At 42.3% G+C, this 15,594-nt stretch overlaps 1 protein-coding gene across 4 annotated transcripts in view; it reads left to right on the top strand.

Moving 5' to 3' along the window:
• The window catches only part of TRDMT1 (tRNA aspartic acid methyltransferase 1), a 203,036-nt gene that overhangs the window by 144,041 nt on the left and 43,401 nt on the right, over positions 1-15,594 (top strand). For all 4 annotated transcript variants that reach the window (XM_085631510.1, XM_085631512.1, XM_085631513.1 and 1 more), the window contains exons 7-8: positions 781-864; positions 2,817-3,184. In XM_085631510.1, the coding sequence (XP_085487636.1) occupies positions 781-864; positions 2,817-3,184 (452 nt within the window). The remainder of the gene's footprint in view (positions 1-780; positions 865-2,816; positions 3,185-15,594) is intronic.

The raw sequence follows: 15,594 nt of genomic DNA, 5'->3' as shown, positions 1-15,594 counted from the left end.
TCCAACTTACTGGTGACTACCCCATGAGTGAGTTTTACTAGTGTTGCTATGTGAAGATCTTTCTCATGATCTTCAGGATGTGGAAGCCATTGATCTTGAATCACACACCTACTGGGCACCTTGTTAAATTAGACGGCACTGTCACAGACGCAAGTATGTGAATAGATAGAGGTGTGCCACTTATGACATATGCACATGTATAAAATACTGACACACGAAGTTGAAATACGGTGATAGAGATATGTACAGGTTGAGAATGGTAAACAGCTTTCCGACTTAGAGTAACCGTGACACCATTATAGTGACCTTATTCTCCTGCTATAAAAAATGATGTAAGAGTTTAGGACGGTACCAGTCTAACTTGGAATTTGACGCTTGATGCTAGCATCTCCTTATAATGGTGGAACAGTTTGAGACCCCAAAACTTTAGCATTCATCTTCATTTCGCGACTTGTGCGGTTTTTTCCTTTACATTTTCATGGTATGGTAGAAGAGTTTTACGTAATTAAATATCATGTATTTATTTTAACTTTATGTAGATTACATCCATTCCACTCAGTTCACATAATGTGCGGATGACTTCGAAAAAACGATCGTATGTGTAAACTTTGACATACACAGCAGTAGTAAATGTGAACAATATCGGTGTGGAATGATTCCATTAATTTCCTTTAAAATATTGCGATACACATACCTTTTAAAGCTGTACTGCTAGATTTATAAATCATTTAAACTAGATATACGCTTTTTGCTAATGCAAGAATTGTATTTCCTTTTCAGCTCGGCATTCCAAATTCAAGGTTGCGGTATTTTCTGATTGCAAAACTAAAACCCGAGACGTTTTATTTCCCAACCACACATCAAGTAAGTGTTAGAAAAATACACATTTCCTCTTGACCTGGAGTTTTTGGCATAGCAACCAGAGATTGAACTATATACTTTGCCCTTGGTTTCAACACTCAAGCTACAATCCTTACTGCAGCGTTTTCGAACATTGTGCTTTCTTGCAAAATTACAGCAAGAACAGACAATCGCTGGGACGGTGGACGAGGATCTTTACTGTGTTGCACAGAGCTCAATTCACAAGGCACACATGACACACTTCCTGCCCATGTCTAGGACCCGGAAGTGTTAGCATGGGAGTAGCTCATGGGGAACACCCCCAGTCATTCCATGTAACTTTCCCAAACCAAGGTAAAATGCTTGTTCTGGCATCCCTAAACAGTCACATATCAATTTCAGTTGGTTTTGAAATCTCTGCTGAGAATACTTTAGGCCCTGTGGAGTAAAAAGTTTAGCACATTAAATATCTCATCTAATATTGGTACCAACATTTCTGCAACGTTTCAACGTGGCTGGACGTTGAAATGCCTCTAATTGGTCAAACTTATCATACAACTATGTTGAAGTATTTTAGATCACATGTACGCACGACTCATAAGGGATTACATTTATTTGGAAAATGCCATAGTTGACTATTCATAAAGAAACCTTTGTTCCCTCAATTAATCTTTGCAAGCGTACAGTGTCCAGCGGCAAATCTGGCATGGGCAATGGGCACATGATGCGGCCAAAGACACACCCTGTGCTTATTGGGTACATCAGGCTGGGTGGGCCCAGTGAGTACTCTGTGCAGGGAACAGTGTTTCATCATAAAAACCCACAGAAATCACCGGAGTATATAAACACTTACTTAAACTATTTCAGTTAAAAGTATGTTATGGTTAGTGTGATAAATTGGGTTGTTGGTTGAGGGTGAAACACCCGACTCAAGCATCAACCACAATCCTATTCAGGGGTAAACACAAAACGTTACAGAGACCTAAAAGCCAACAAAAACGAGTTCAGAAAACAGGAAGGGTGAAGGCAAAAATATAGGGATTGACCCTGCAGAGAGGACCAGGTCCAACTGTTTTGATCCAAAACTATGGTTAACCAGCCTACCACCCCTAGTGCAAAGATTAGGGGTGGTCAGATTATCAACTCACACATAACATCCTGAGCCTTACAATTACAGTAATTTTTGTCACCTCCCTATAAAATATGGTAAATAGGAGCTGAAATTCTTGCACGTCTTCCAAATCGAGTTGCGAATGTTATCTTTACTTTCAATTCTCCGAGTAGTGGTAGTGGTAGTGATATTATTTTTTTCTTCACTTGCTGTTTCCCCAAGAATAAACATCAATAAACTCATTCGCTTTAATACCATGCATCAACCAGTATTCACATGTAGATCTAAGAATTGCCCATTTGCACATAAAGTGATGCTAGATCTCACCTAGTGCTGTCTGGCTATTCAAAGTTTTCGAGGTGATGTGCACACCATCTCGAAGTAGACAAGGATTGGCCTTCTTCCTTTTCCATTTGCATTAGCACATTACGTGCAGATCTGCGGGCTTTGCAAATGTTTGTTGCATTTCATTGTTAGAATACTTTCATAAGGCAAGACCAAACTTATTTAGAACCGAACTGTTTCACAACAGTGGCTAATAAGATTTAATTTATGTAAGGATAATGCAAATGTGGTTTGTTGTAGTGTACTACACTACTATTACGAGTAAGAATGCCTTCTGTTGTGCAACAGGTCAGGTAACCTTACTAAATGAGGATTTTCGCATGTTACTGCGGCCAAATAATTGTAGAAATTGCTTGCGTAGTCTAATCTTGTAAACTACAACAGAATGTTCCTAACATGTTCACTTATGGTATGAACTACATCCAATATTTCCTGTCAAATTACAATAATTCTATGCCCACAGAAATGGAATTGTTAATATGCTGCATCTCATCACAATCTTTTCTCTCCTTGTCGCTAGATATTGACCGCTTTTCCAGATTCAAAGTCTGGAATATCTCAGAGCTGTAGTGACGGCGGTGAAAGCTTTGATTGTGGCAGTGACGTGTCTGTGAAAGAGAAGTCGATGAAGCCAAGCATTTCGGCAAGCTCTAGCAGCAATACCTGTGAGCAGGATTCGATTCTGTTTAAGCTAGAAACAGTAAAAGAACTGGACAGGAAGCAAAGCCAGGACAATGATGTCTCCGTTCGTATGCTGGAGGATTATCTTGAGGATCATTTACAAGATCTGAGTCAGTACCTATTGACATCAAAGTCTTTACTGCGCTACGCTCTGATTCTGGACATTGTCAAACCCTCTTGCAGGAGATCTACATGCTTCACCAAAGGGTAAGGAATATTGATCCTTGATACACTGTTTTAGGAATTGACGAACGTGCTTATTGTTTTAACATTGGCATTCAAAATGACATCTCAAGAAACACACGAGAGAGATCCCATTAGTCAATTGATTGCAATTTTGTTCGGAGGAGTTTCATTTTCACCAGCCCCCATCGGGCCACTTAGCATTTAGTATGCGGTGAAACAGTTGAATTAGTCGCATTTCCAACCTCCCCCATTGTGTAACTCATTTCTAATGGTTCCTTATCATCTACTCACGGGGATACACATATCATTGTTACATACAGTATCTTTATTTGGCCTATCTGTGCTCTATCACTACTTCACAGATGTTATTCCTTTCCTATACCCATTTGGCAAGAACGTACAACACCCACTCTTTCCCGAAATGGTTACTGCCTCTTTGTTCTGTGCATGCATACATGGGATTTGTAGACATCAGTACTAGCCGTAAAGCAAAGTAGTGGTCCTCTAATATCTTCCTACTGACCAACACTTCCCTCTTCGAAACTGTGTAGAATTACTTCTCCCAAGTAATCCTCTTCCTCTTGTTAAGCACCTTCTTGTTCGTACAGGCAAGAGGTGCGTGTAAAAAAAAGACCGTAATTTGTCCAATATGTTCGGGAATAGCAGGAGAAGCCGTCATATCTGTTTTTTACCTTCTGGCATCTCTTACTTTCAAAGGTTAAAATGTTGCTGTTACAAGACTTGTGGAGCTGAAATATTCTGATCTTGGTGGCCAGATAAGCAGTGTTCCACAGGTTGAGTGATTTGTTAAAAATGCAGCACATATAGAAGTGAATACAGGCTGCCAGGGTAGGACATCTGTGATCTTGTTAATCTTGTTGATCTTGTTGAACTTGTGGACACACATGATCAGGTGCCCTGCTGATGGGGGACTTTTAAAAAGGGAGGAGTGGGATTATGGCACTCCTGATAGCAGGTGTTTGCAACTACGTGTGAGAGGACCAGGGCTTGTACACCAGTCATGTAGTCCGCTCCACAAAGAGAGACCTTTACTCTGTGAAGCAGCGGTTGGCAATTGATGCCAAGCAGGGTTGACTTCCAAGCAGTGTGCATCTTCACGCTGAGTGACGTGTCATTGTGGAAGGCAAGCAATTAAGCAGTCTGCCTAGGTTCACTGATGAGAAGTAATGTTAATCTTGCTGTTTTTTAATCCCAAAAAGATTATGAGGAGTTCAGTTTTTGGGTGGTTTTTAGTTTATGTATCTGAAGTCTACATACACACTACCTGAATGTAACTCTGTAATTTACATGTTCATGCTTCAAACACACGTCAAAAACATACATTAACTTTGCTTCTTGTGTTAACAGAAACCACATGTTGGAGAATGGATAGAAATATTCTCTTTTCTTTTTTTTATGCCCAAAAGTGCATTCAAGAGGAATGCGGATGTGGCTTTGGCAAACCAGTCCACAGTATATCCACTTTGGTTTTTATTAAAGAAAGAGGAATTCCTCGATGTTTTGTGGATTGGGCACGTAAATGGTGTATTACACTGAAATTGTTGTCACTTTGGAGAATGTGATTACTTTGTTGATAAAATGGACCTAACATTATTAAACTTCCTGATCTCCATCTGTTTCTGATTTACTTAATTGAAACTTTAAGCGAACAAACAACACATACGCCTCAGCTTTTCCATAGGTAGATGCAAAAAGACCATACAATTTTACGTTTTTCATGATCATACTTCTTAGATAAGTCACTATAAAACATTTAAAATGTATTTACTATTTCCTCACCAAATTGAAAAATGTTAGAATGAAACAAATTCCTTTACAACCTAATTTGATTGGCTACTTTCGTTTCTGTGGTCAAATAGCGACAGTGCTGAGGTGCAGACCTCCAGTTCAGACACCATCACCAAATCCCTTACCGAGGAAGAGGTTGTATCAATAGTTTACACCAGATTACAACGGAGTTGAGTTGCACATTGACTGTGTATTTAACTGAAATAAATAAGTGTCAATGAATATACAGAAAGTACGATTAATACTGTAGGCACATTTTTCTTTATATTTACTAGGAAGAATTGAAACTTCACACCCCATTATGCCTGCATCCTATGCCCAATGATACGTTTGTGTGTGTGTATGTGTGTGTGTGTGTGTCCCCGCGTGTGTGGGGGGGTGTGCCTGCTTTTGTGAAGCTTGAATTCTGATATCCTTGTGGTCCCTACTCCTCCTTGTGTCATGCACCCCCTTGAGCTCTAACTGCACCCCTTGCAGTCTGCACATTTTCACACTGGAGTTTCACCTTGCTCCTTCTGCATCTCCTTTTCCTTGCAGTGTAATTTCTCCTGCATTTCCCCTAGTGTTCACCTAGCAGCCTGCCTTCTCTACCTCGACAGTCATTGTCGAATTGGCCTTTGAGTAGTATATATGGCGGTCACCATGTTTTCTTAATACATAACAGAGTTTACACCCTGGGCAGTAACAGTGCAAGCATCGCTAACACAAAGAAACTTACAGGTAAGGTGCCAGAAGTTTATGCGAACACACTCACCCACAGGAGCTACTTACAGGTAAGGTGCCAGGAGTTAATGCTAACACATTCACCCACAGGAGCTACTTACAGGTAAGGTGCCAGGAGTTTATGCTAACACACTCACCCACAGTAGGTACTTACAGGTAAGGTGCCAGGAGTTTATGCTAACACACTCACCCACAGTAGGTACTTACAGGTAAGGTGCCAGGAGTTTATGCTAACACACTCACCCACAGGAGGTACTTACAGGTAAGGTGCCAGGAGCTTATGCTAACTCACTCACCCACAGGAGGTACTTACAGGTAAGGTGCCAGGAGTTTATGCTAACACACTCACCCACAGAAGGTACTTACAGGTAAGGTGCCAGGAGTTTATTCTAACTCACTCACCCACAGGAGGTACTTACAGGTAAGGTGCCTGGAGTTTATGCTAACACACTCACCCACAGAAGGTACTTACAGGTAAGGTGCCAGGAGTTTATGCTAACACATTCACCCACAGGAGGTACTTACAGGTAAGGTGCCAGAAGTTTATGCGAACACACTCACCCACAGTAGGTACTTACAGGTAAGGTGCCAGGAGTTTATGCTAACACACTCACCCACAGGAGGTACTTACAGGTAAGGTGCCAGGAGCTTATGCTAACTCACTCACCCACAGGAGGTACTTACAGGTAAGGTGCCAGGAGTTTATGCTAACACACTCACCCACAGGAGGTACTTACAGGTAAGGTGCCAGGAGTTTATGCTAACACATTCACCCACAGGAGGTACTTACAGGTAAGGTGCCAGGAGTTTATGCTAACACACTCACCCACAGAAGTACTTACAGGTAAGGTGCCAGGAGTTTATTCTAACTCACTCACCCACAGGAGGTACTTACAGGTAAGGTGCCTGGAGTTTATGCTAACACATTCACCCACAGGAGGTACTTACAGGTAAGGTGCCAGGAGTTTATGCTAACTCACTCACCCACAGGAGGTACTTACAGGTAAGGTGCCAGGAGTTTATTCTAACTCACTCACCCACAGGAGGTACTTACAGGTAAGGTGCCTGGAGTTTATGCTAGCACATTCACCCACAGGAGGTACTTACAGGTAAGGTGCCAGGAGTTTATGCTAACTCACTCACCCACAGGAGGTACTTACAGGTAAGGTGCCATGAGTTTATGCTAACACACTCACCCACAGGAGGTACGCCATGTGCTGCAGCAGTTCAAGATTCCGAGTAAAATAGGCCAACCATTTGTAACTCTTCTGTGTATTGCTAACACTGTGAACACGCTTTCAATATGTAATAGCCACAGTGGTTGACATTGCCAGTGCCTGCCCTCATTTCCGCAAATGTCATTTCTTGGCTTCATTATTACCTGATCTGGATCATGTAGGGGAAAGGCCTACCTTTCCATTGTATTTAATCTCTTTTGATAAGTATATGACTTTTCAAAAAAGGAAGAATATCACCTGAGGAAATACCTTTGTAAAACAGTATGCTTTTAGCATCATTAATAGTAGCACAAACTACTAGTTTTTCCTGAACTGCTTTGTTAGGTTTAAAGTAAGGACCTCATCGCTCTTATATTTTCCCAATTAAAGTGCTATGGAGGAAGTGGGAAGTACTAAAAAACAAATGTCCTTTAGGAGTGAAAATGCTCTTACTTTATAACATCCCACCACACATACACACTTCTTATGATCAAAGAAAACATTCAACCCGAGAAATCACTGTTGAAACTAACAACCCATATTGCAGTGCACAGTTTATAACATATATTAAGATACTACATTTTATGCATTGAGGTAATACATTTATTAAAAGTAGAGTGTAAACATTAGTACAGAAATTACGCAAAATTCCTTTTTCTCCTACCCACCATAAAAACAATAGTCTGTTGCTCACAAAGAACAACAAAAAACAATTATATTAACACTTTTAAAAACACAATGCGAGAGTTAAAAAAATAGACATATACACTTTGTCATTAGATGCCATGACTCATAACAAACAACTTCCACAGAATCACCCTAATGTGCCGAAATTCATAAACATTTAAGGCAGGTGCAGAGTGAAGAGTTAATGGCCAACAGGCGTCGACGCGTTTCGAAGGTAATATGAACCTTCTTTTTCAAGAGTACAATGATATTGTTCTCTCGCTGATTTATAATTATCTATACTATGTCGTTCTCTAAAATCAGAGACTCCTTTGGCCACTGTTATATAGGTCCAATATTCTATTTTGAAGGAGCCAAGTACTGATTCGACCTGGTGTGAAACCCTTTTGTACCCTTTTGAAATGCAGGGATATAAAATAAATTGCAAGTTGCGCTGGACTGGTCGCTACCTTGTGCTAATTTATTAAATTCACCACGTCACTGGTTTCCCTTCGAGCACAAAGACAGACTGGCTATGATGGAATTTCTTTTAAAGCCCCCTATGATAAAGTGGGTCCTTCTTATGTTCAAGCCCTTTCGTTTAATTTATGCAGGTAACCAGCGCTGCCTCGATCCTTCCGTTTCTGTTTAATGCGGTAAGTGGGAAGTAAGCAAGTGCTATGGAGAAAGTGGGAAGTAAGCAAACACAAGGAGATGATGGACGGAGTGCTGAAACTTTTCAAACACTCACCCCCAGTCACAGATCTGGGTTGAATCCATCATCATTTTTTCAGTCACTTTGCCACTTCAGTTCAGACACCGCTATATGCAAATCAGTCTTGACCCTGTGCCTCATGGGAACAGACCAGCCCGAACTGCCAAGCCATGTCTTCCCTGGACCGGAAAAAGCATCCTGAGACCGGTTTCGGGGTAACACCCCTCATCAGCCAGGCTAGCTTGAATCCAGTGGCAAAGTGAGCAAGGGACCCACGTCTGGACATACCCTGCCAATTTAGGGCGAACAAAGCAAACACAAGGAGATGATGGACTTGGTGCTGAAACCTGGCTAATGAAGGGTGTTACTCAGAAACCGGTCCCAGGATGATTGATTCCACTTTAGGGAAGACCTGGCTTGGCAGTTCGAGCTGGACTGTTCCCATGAGGCACTGGGTCAAGACTGATTTGCATATAGCTGGGTCAGAAGTGAGGTGGCGAAGTGAGCTTAAGAATGATAATGGATTCAACCTGGATCTGTGACTGGGGGGAGTGTCTGAAAAGTTTAAGCACTCCGGCAATCATCTGCTTGTGTTTGCTCTGTTCGCACTAGTTGGCAGGGTATGCCCAGACGTGGGTCCCTGGTTTACTTTGCCACTGGATTCAAGCTAAACTGGCTGATGAAGGGTGTTACCCAGAAACCGGTCCCAGGATGCTTGTTTCCGGTTCAGGGAGACCTGGCTTTGCAGTTCGGGCTGAACTGTTCCCATGAGGCACAGGGTCAAGACTTATTTGCATATAGCTGGGTCTGAACTGAGGTGGCAAAGTGAGCTAAAGATTGATGATGGATTCAACCCAGATCTGTGACTGGGAGTGAGTGTTTGAAAAGTTTAAGCGCTCCATCCATGATCTCCTTGTGTTTGCTTCGGAAGTGGGAAGTAATGTATGATGTGTGCTTTAGTTCCACACGTCAGTTTCAATGCTGCACCCTATTTGGCAGTAGGCAGTGGGGTGAGGTGGAGTGCTGTGTAGTGGATTATCAGTAGCAACTTCTTTGAACTTCTGTTTAGCATGATGTTCAGACTTAACTACTCCGTAGCATCTTCCACTAGTCCTCCGCTCTTTACCCAGATGCAGACCTTGGAAGCCTGATATTTGGCTGTCATTTTAGGTGTTTGTTTTTCTTTTCCTCTTCTAGTTTTCTCCTTTTTATGAAGCCATTATCTAGGAATGCTCTTTTCCACATTTGAGTGGAATTTTTGAATCCATCTTACCCACTGGCAACTACTTGGAGCTGTATTCCAGTCCATTATTTTAGTCCCTTTGCCACACTCTACAGAGACAAGCCTTTTGCAAATCAACCTTGATCCTGCTTCAACATAATGGTGTGAGGATAACATCACCGTGTACACCATCAACAACAACATATTATTAAAAATGAAAACTCTAAATTATTAAATTTATATGCTAATGTCCTATTTAGTCCAAAAATTCTGCCATGTTTTTTCTTGTGTCAAGCTATCCACCTCACAGCCATACAAACTACTAAAGATAAACAGAATCAATAAAACTCACTGCGAATGGTGAAAAGTATATAAAAGGAGACATTTCAAGGGTACACCAAAAGGGGGGGATTGGTGTTTCCTCCAAACAAAATTATAGCAATGGGCAGGGAGTAGAGTGAAAAGGAGTTCTCTTTATTCCCCATCAATTTCCTGCATAGGAGACTAAAGTTTTGCTGGTGTGCTGCTTCACCTCTAGTACCGCCTGACTCTCAAATCCCTAACCGTCCAACCTGAAATAGGAGTCTAAAGGGAGAAAAGCAGATGTAAAGTGGTGAAGGTTGATTGAGCACAACAGTATCTGAAAAATAATCTTTATACACGTATATATTTTGTGTAAAGTCGACGTGATTCATAACAAATTCATCAGAATAGCTTAACTCTATTTTAATCTCAACACACTCCCCGTCCCTGGGTAGTGGAGGTGTCATAGCTGCCCATCATCTGAACCTGTAAAAGATTAAGAAAAAAGGAAAAAGAGATGACCACAATTGCTATTCATTTTGGATTTGTCCACCCAGTGTTCGAGAATACATAAAAGTGTACATACCTCAAATGTTGAGATAACCACAAAAATGCTCCTATAAAAAGAATACGATATGACCAGTATAATATCCCTAGAATTTGAAACATTTAATGTTATTTACAAGATGAGACCCTCATAGGCGGACTCACCAGTAAGTCTGAAAGTCTTTGTGTACTACAAAACCTTTCCATGATGGGTTCACAATAGAAAATGCTTTTTCTTAGGGTGGTGCTATGTAAACCTCTTATCGGTTGTATGATACAACCATGCATGCCTACACCACGCATGCCTAAACAACGTGGTCTGAACCATGACTGCGTCTTTACCAAGCATGCCTTTACAGCAAATTTCTTTGTACAGGCATGAGTGCACACCCCATCCCCCAGCCCTGCGCCCTAACACCCAATACCCCAGCCCTGCATCCATCCCGCCTCATCCCTTAAAACTACCCCAACCCCCCACCCAGAGCCCTAAAACTCACCCCTGCCCAAAAAACTACCCCAGCCTCCCTGCCTTGAGCCCTGAAAACTGCCTCCCAGCCTAGAAAACTGCCTCTTCCCCCCGCCCTAAGCCCTAAAACCTGACCCCAGTCCTTAAAATTAGCCTGGTCCACCCTGTGCCCTAAAACCCTGCCCCCTAAGAAAAACTCTTCCAACCATATCCCCCCTGCCCTAAGCCCTTAAACTGACTCCCACCCCTGAAACCCGCCCATTCCCTCTCCTGCCTTGAGTCCTAAAACATGGCCCCCAGTCTTAAAAACTACACTGACACCTCCTCGCCTTGAGCCCTAAAACTGGCCCCCAGCCCTAAAAACTACCCCCCAGCCCCACTTACTATGCCGCGTACTGGAGCTTCCTCTCCTGATCCTTCCTGTTCCTGTTCTGCACATCTAGACCGCTGACTGCCCTAACCACGCATATGCTTGGTTAAGGCATATGCGTGGTTCATGCAAGCATTGAAACGGCACACGTGGTTCAGCCCGCATTGTAATAGCCGTTTCCCCCTCTTATCTAATGGGCTGATGAAAAACAATTACCTGTGGTGGTGTTAATATGGTATTGCATTACAAATAACCCCCAATATCCTAAAAAATATTCAGCTCGGAGGGCACATTCACAAAATATGCTTATCTAATAAAACTCATATTGACCCATACCTTATTATACTAACAAGACTTTGAGCAGATTAATGTTGAGCTCCATAAACAAGGGCTCTCCTAAGGGTACACATTCTCAGTAAAAAAAACTAAGAAATATCAGTGTATTGTATTTTTAAAAACAAGGGTCAGAGCCTGGTTGTAAAAGAAGAGAAGGCCTAGTGCGTCCTGTCTGAGGGTGCGTTCTGTGAACAATAATGGATGCTGCTGTCACTGAGAATATATGAATTTACGTAATAATGTAAAATTATAACAAAATGAAAAGGAGCCCTGAGAAGTGTGTTGTAATCACAACATGACACAAAGACAGTCTGTTGAGTTGATAGGTTTATTTCACACAGCACATAGCGTCAGCGCGCCTCTTCCTTCAGCCAGCAGCTGCCAAACTGACAGGACACGAGCACACGGTCAACTGCATTAGAACGTTGGAACAGCGGACGTTCTACAGAGGTGTGCAGCCTCAATGACAGCGAGATCATAACATACCCCCTTTTCCGCTACTCGCAGGTAGAGCAAATCAAGGAAGGAGTAAGAGAAGAAGAACAAGGAGGAAACAGGGGCAAAGGGAAGAGGCAAGAGTGGCGAGGGAGAAAGAGGAAGTAAAACAAGAGCAAGGAGAAAGGCATAAAATAGTAAAAGACATAGAGCAGTGAAAAGACTGTAGGGCAATGAAATAACAAGGAGGGCAAATCACCCCACCATGAAATCCTGCAAGTGTTGAGGAAGTCTCCTGGCACGTAAGGGTCTCTGACACTGTTGTGTAGCTTGTGAACAATGAGAATCTGGACTCTCAACATTCGAACTTTGACTATTACCCAAGTTGTCACCACTGGGGCCTAACACTCTCATCTCTGCACAGGCACTGGAACTGTTGAGCAACTGGTGATCATGTGCTAACATGTAACCCGAACAGGAATTTCTGTTGACAATGGCTTTGGGTGATTTGTCACGTGAGCGATACTTGGCTACTCTGCGTAAATTCAATTTCTCCCCATTGGTCAACACAACATACCAAGGGTGCACCTCCTGAACTTTGAAAGGACCACGGAATTTACACAGGCCTTTGATCCAACGACCAGATCTGATTTTGACCCAATCTCCAACAAGTAGGTTGACAGAAGTTTTTTTGAGAACGTACAAGAGTAGGTGCATACATAGGGACAACCTTATCACTGCCACACACATACTTCTCTTCCAACAACCCCCTGACCCACGAAGGTACCAGTTTGGAAGAAGGTTTTCTTCCTCGCATGGCAATGAAGGGAACCACACCAGTAGTGGAATTTTCTGTGGTGCGGTAGGCCCACACTAATTCATTCAAGGTCTCATCAATGTCAAGATTATTGGTGAGAGCAAGGCCAATAGCTCCTTTAATCATATGGTTGGCTCTCTCCACAATTCCATTGGATTGAGGATTGTACAATGTGGTGAGGGAATGTTTAATACCACACTCACGTAGAAATTCACACATTTCAGTGTAGGTTAACTGTGTGCCATTGTCCGTAATAAGGACAGTGGGAAAGCCTTCTTCTTTAAAGATAGTGCGCAGCACTTTTATGGTGACTCTAGTGGTAATATCAGGGAGCAGATACACAATAAGCCATCTAGAGTGAACATCCATGACAACCATACCAAATCTCTTGCTGGGGTGAACACCTGGCATGGGTCCAATGAAGTCAAGGCAAATGCTATGCCAAACTACACCAGGATCATGGATGGAACTCGGTACAGACTGAGGCCCGACCTTAAGCCTCTTCTCACACTCTCTGCATTCACTGCATCTTTCAACCCAATCAACCACCTCACTATCAATACCCGGCCACCAGAATTCACTCCGCAAACGTTTTTTTTGTAATGGTCTGCCCTAAGTGTCCTTCATGAGCTAAGTTAAATAATCTTTTGCTAATGCCAAACGGGGAAACTATCTTATCGCCACGCATGACAATCTGATCAGCGACGGTGGATAGTTTGTCATTGACAGCATTAAAGGGTCTAACACTACTGGGTAATGTGCTCTCCCTACGCCTACCTTTAAGAATGAGGTTGAAGACTCCCTTTAGGACCTCATTTTGTAACATGGCCTCCGCCCACTCTTCTTTGCTGACTACACCACAACTCCACTGGACCACATCATCCACACTGGAGATAGCTCCTTCCCTTTCACTCTTTGACACGCCAACTTTGTCCACTTCCTCCCAGTCTAAGGGCAGACGAGAGAAACAGTCAGCTTGAACGTTGCGCCAACCAGAAATTAACTCAATATGGAAATGGTATTCTTGCAACTTGGAGACTAGGCGAGCTAATCTGGCTGACCCTTTCCCTGTTCCACCTGGTGACAGAATGTTAAGCAATGGTTTATGGTCGGTGCGAAGGAGAAACCTGCGCCCCCAAACATACGTTCTAAAATATTAGACACCCCAGGTGACAGCTAGGGTTTCTTTCTCTATTACAGAGTAATGACGTACAAAATTAGTCAAGGTCCGTGAGGTGAACGCTACAATTTTCTCTGAGGTACCGTCATTCTGAGACAAGACAGCAGCAATACCAGTGTCTCTGGCATCAACAGTGACAATGGTTTTTGCGTTAACATCGAAAGGAACCAGAATACCTGCATTACAGATTTCAAGCTTGGTGTTATCAAAACAATTTTGTTAATCTGTTCCCCCAAATGAAATTGACACCCTTCCTCATAAGTACCTTTAGAGGTTCAGTTTTACTCGCAAAGTTCCTCACAAACTTGGAGTAGTACTCAATTAATCTAAGGAATGAATGCAGCTGATCTCTGTTACTAGGAATGGGAGCCAATTTTATGGATGCAAGCAAATCTCTCTTGGGTTTGACACCATCAGAAGAAATGGAGTGTCCTAAGTACTCCACCTCTGTGGCAAGGAAAGAATTCTTTTCTTTACGTAACGTTAAACCAGATTCCAAAAGCCTGGCAAGAGCAGCTTTTAACGCTAAGTTGTGGCTGCTCACGTTATCACGAAAAACAAGGATATCATCTTGAAAGTAGATTATATTTTTTAGACCTTTAAACACTTCTGAGACCATCCTCTGAAAAACACTAGCAGCCGAGGACAAACCGAAAGGCATTCTAGTGAATTGAAAGATACCTTCCGTGGTGATGAAGGCTGTCAAATGTTTAGAGGAGTCATGTAAACGTATTTGATGATAAGCGTGATGAAGGTCCAGTTTAGAGAAAAATTTTGCTCCTTGTAACAATACCATTAACTCGTTGATATTGAGTAGGGGAAAGGTGTCAGGGATGGTATTCTGATTTAAACTCCTCAAATCAACACAAACACAAATTGCCATCTGCCTTCTCCGTAATAACGACAGGAGAAACCCAAGCAGAACACTCAACGGGCTCAATGACACCACTGGATAACATTTCATCCAACATCTTCTTGACCTCTCCCCTCACCATGATGGGAACCTTCCTAAGCTTATGTTGGACAGGGATGGCTCTATGTTTAAGTTTTATTTTGTAAACATAACCTTCTAAATTACCAAGTTGGTCTCTGAACACTCTTTTACCTCCAAAATATCTTCAACTGAGAGGTCATCCACCACCATTACCTGTTCAACACCGTGAGGGTCAATCTTAATATGGAGGTCAATATGGGGGGCCAGATTCAGCCACATAAACTTTTCCATTGACAGACCTGTTTTTGAAATAGATATCTGTAAAAATATAGCCCAATATGTCTATCTGCTCACCTTGATACGCACCAGGATTTATATCTTTGGGCAATAAGTTCATGTGGGGCCATTCTTGTTAGTATATTCTCTTGGGTACGATGGTATATAACGACCCCGAATCAACCATTAGATCTATTTTTTTTTTGGCAATGACAAACTCTGCTTTAGGTCTACGTCTCCTCTTATCATCTAAGGAGGAAGAGTTGGTGAGGAGGAGATCTTCACTGTCTACTACATCACTTAGGGAAGGTTCAACACAAAGAATTCTGTCTGGTCTGAACGAACATTCACTAACATGTGTCTCCTCGAAAACATTGCTACCATCCCCTTGTTGGCTTCTCTACACATTCAGGCGA

The sequence above is a fragment of the Triturus cristatus genome, chromosome 10 (assembly GCF_964204655.1).
Source record: "Triturus cristatus chromosome 10, aTriCri1.1, whole genome shotgun sequence".
NCBI classification, from domain to species: Eukaryota; Metazoa; Chordata; class Amphibia; order Caudata; family Salamandridae; genus Triturus; species Triturus cristatus.
Note: the sequence above shows the minus strand (reverse complement) of the source record. Positions and strands in the feature narration are given on the sequence as shown.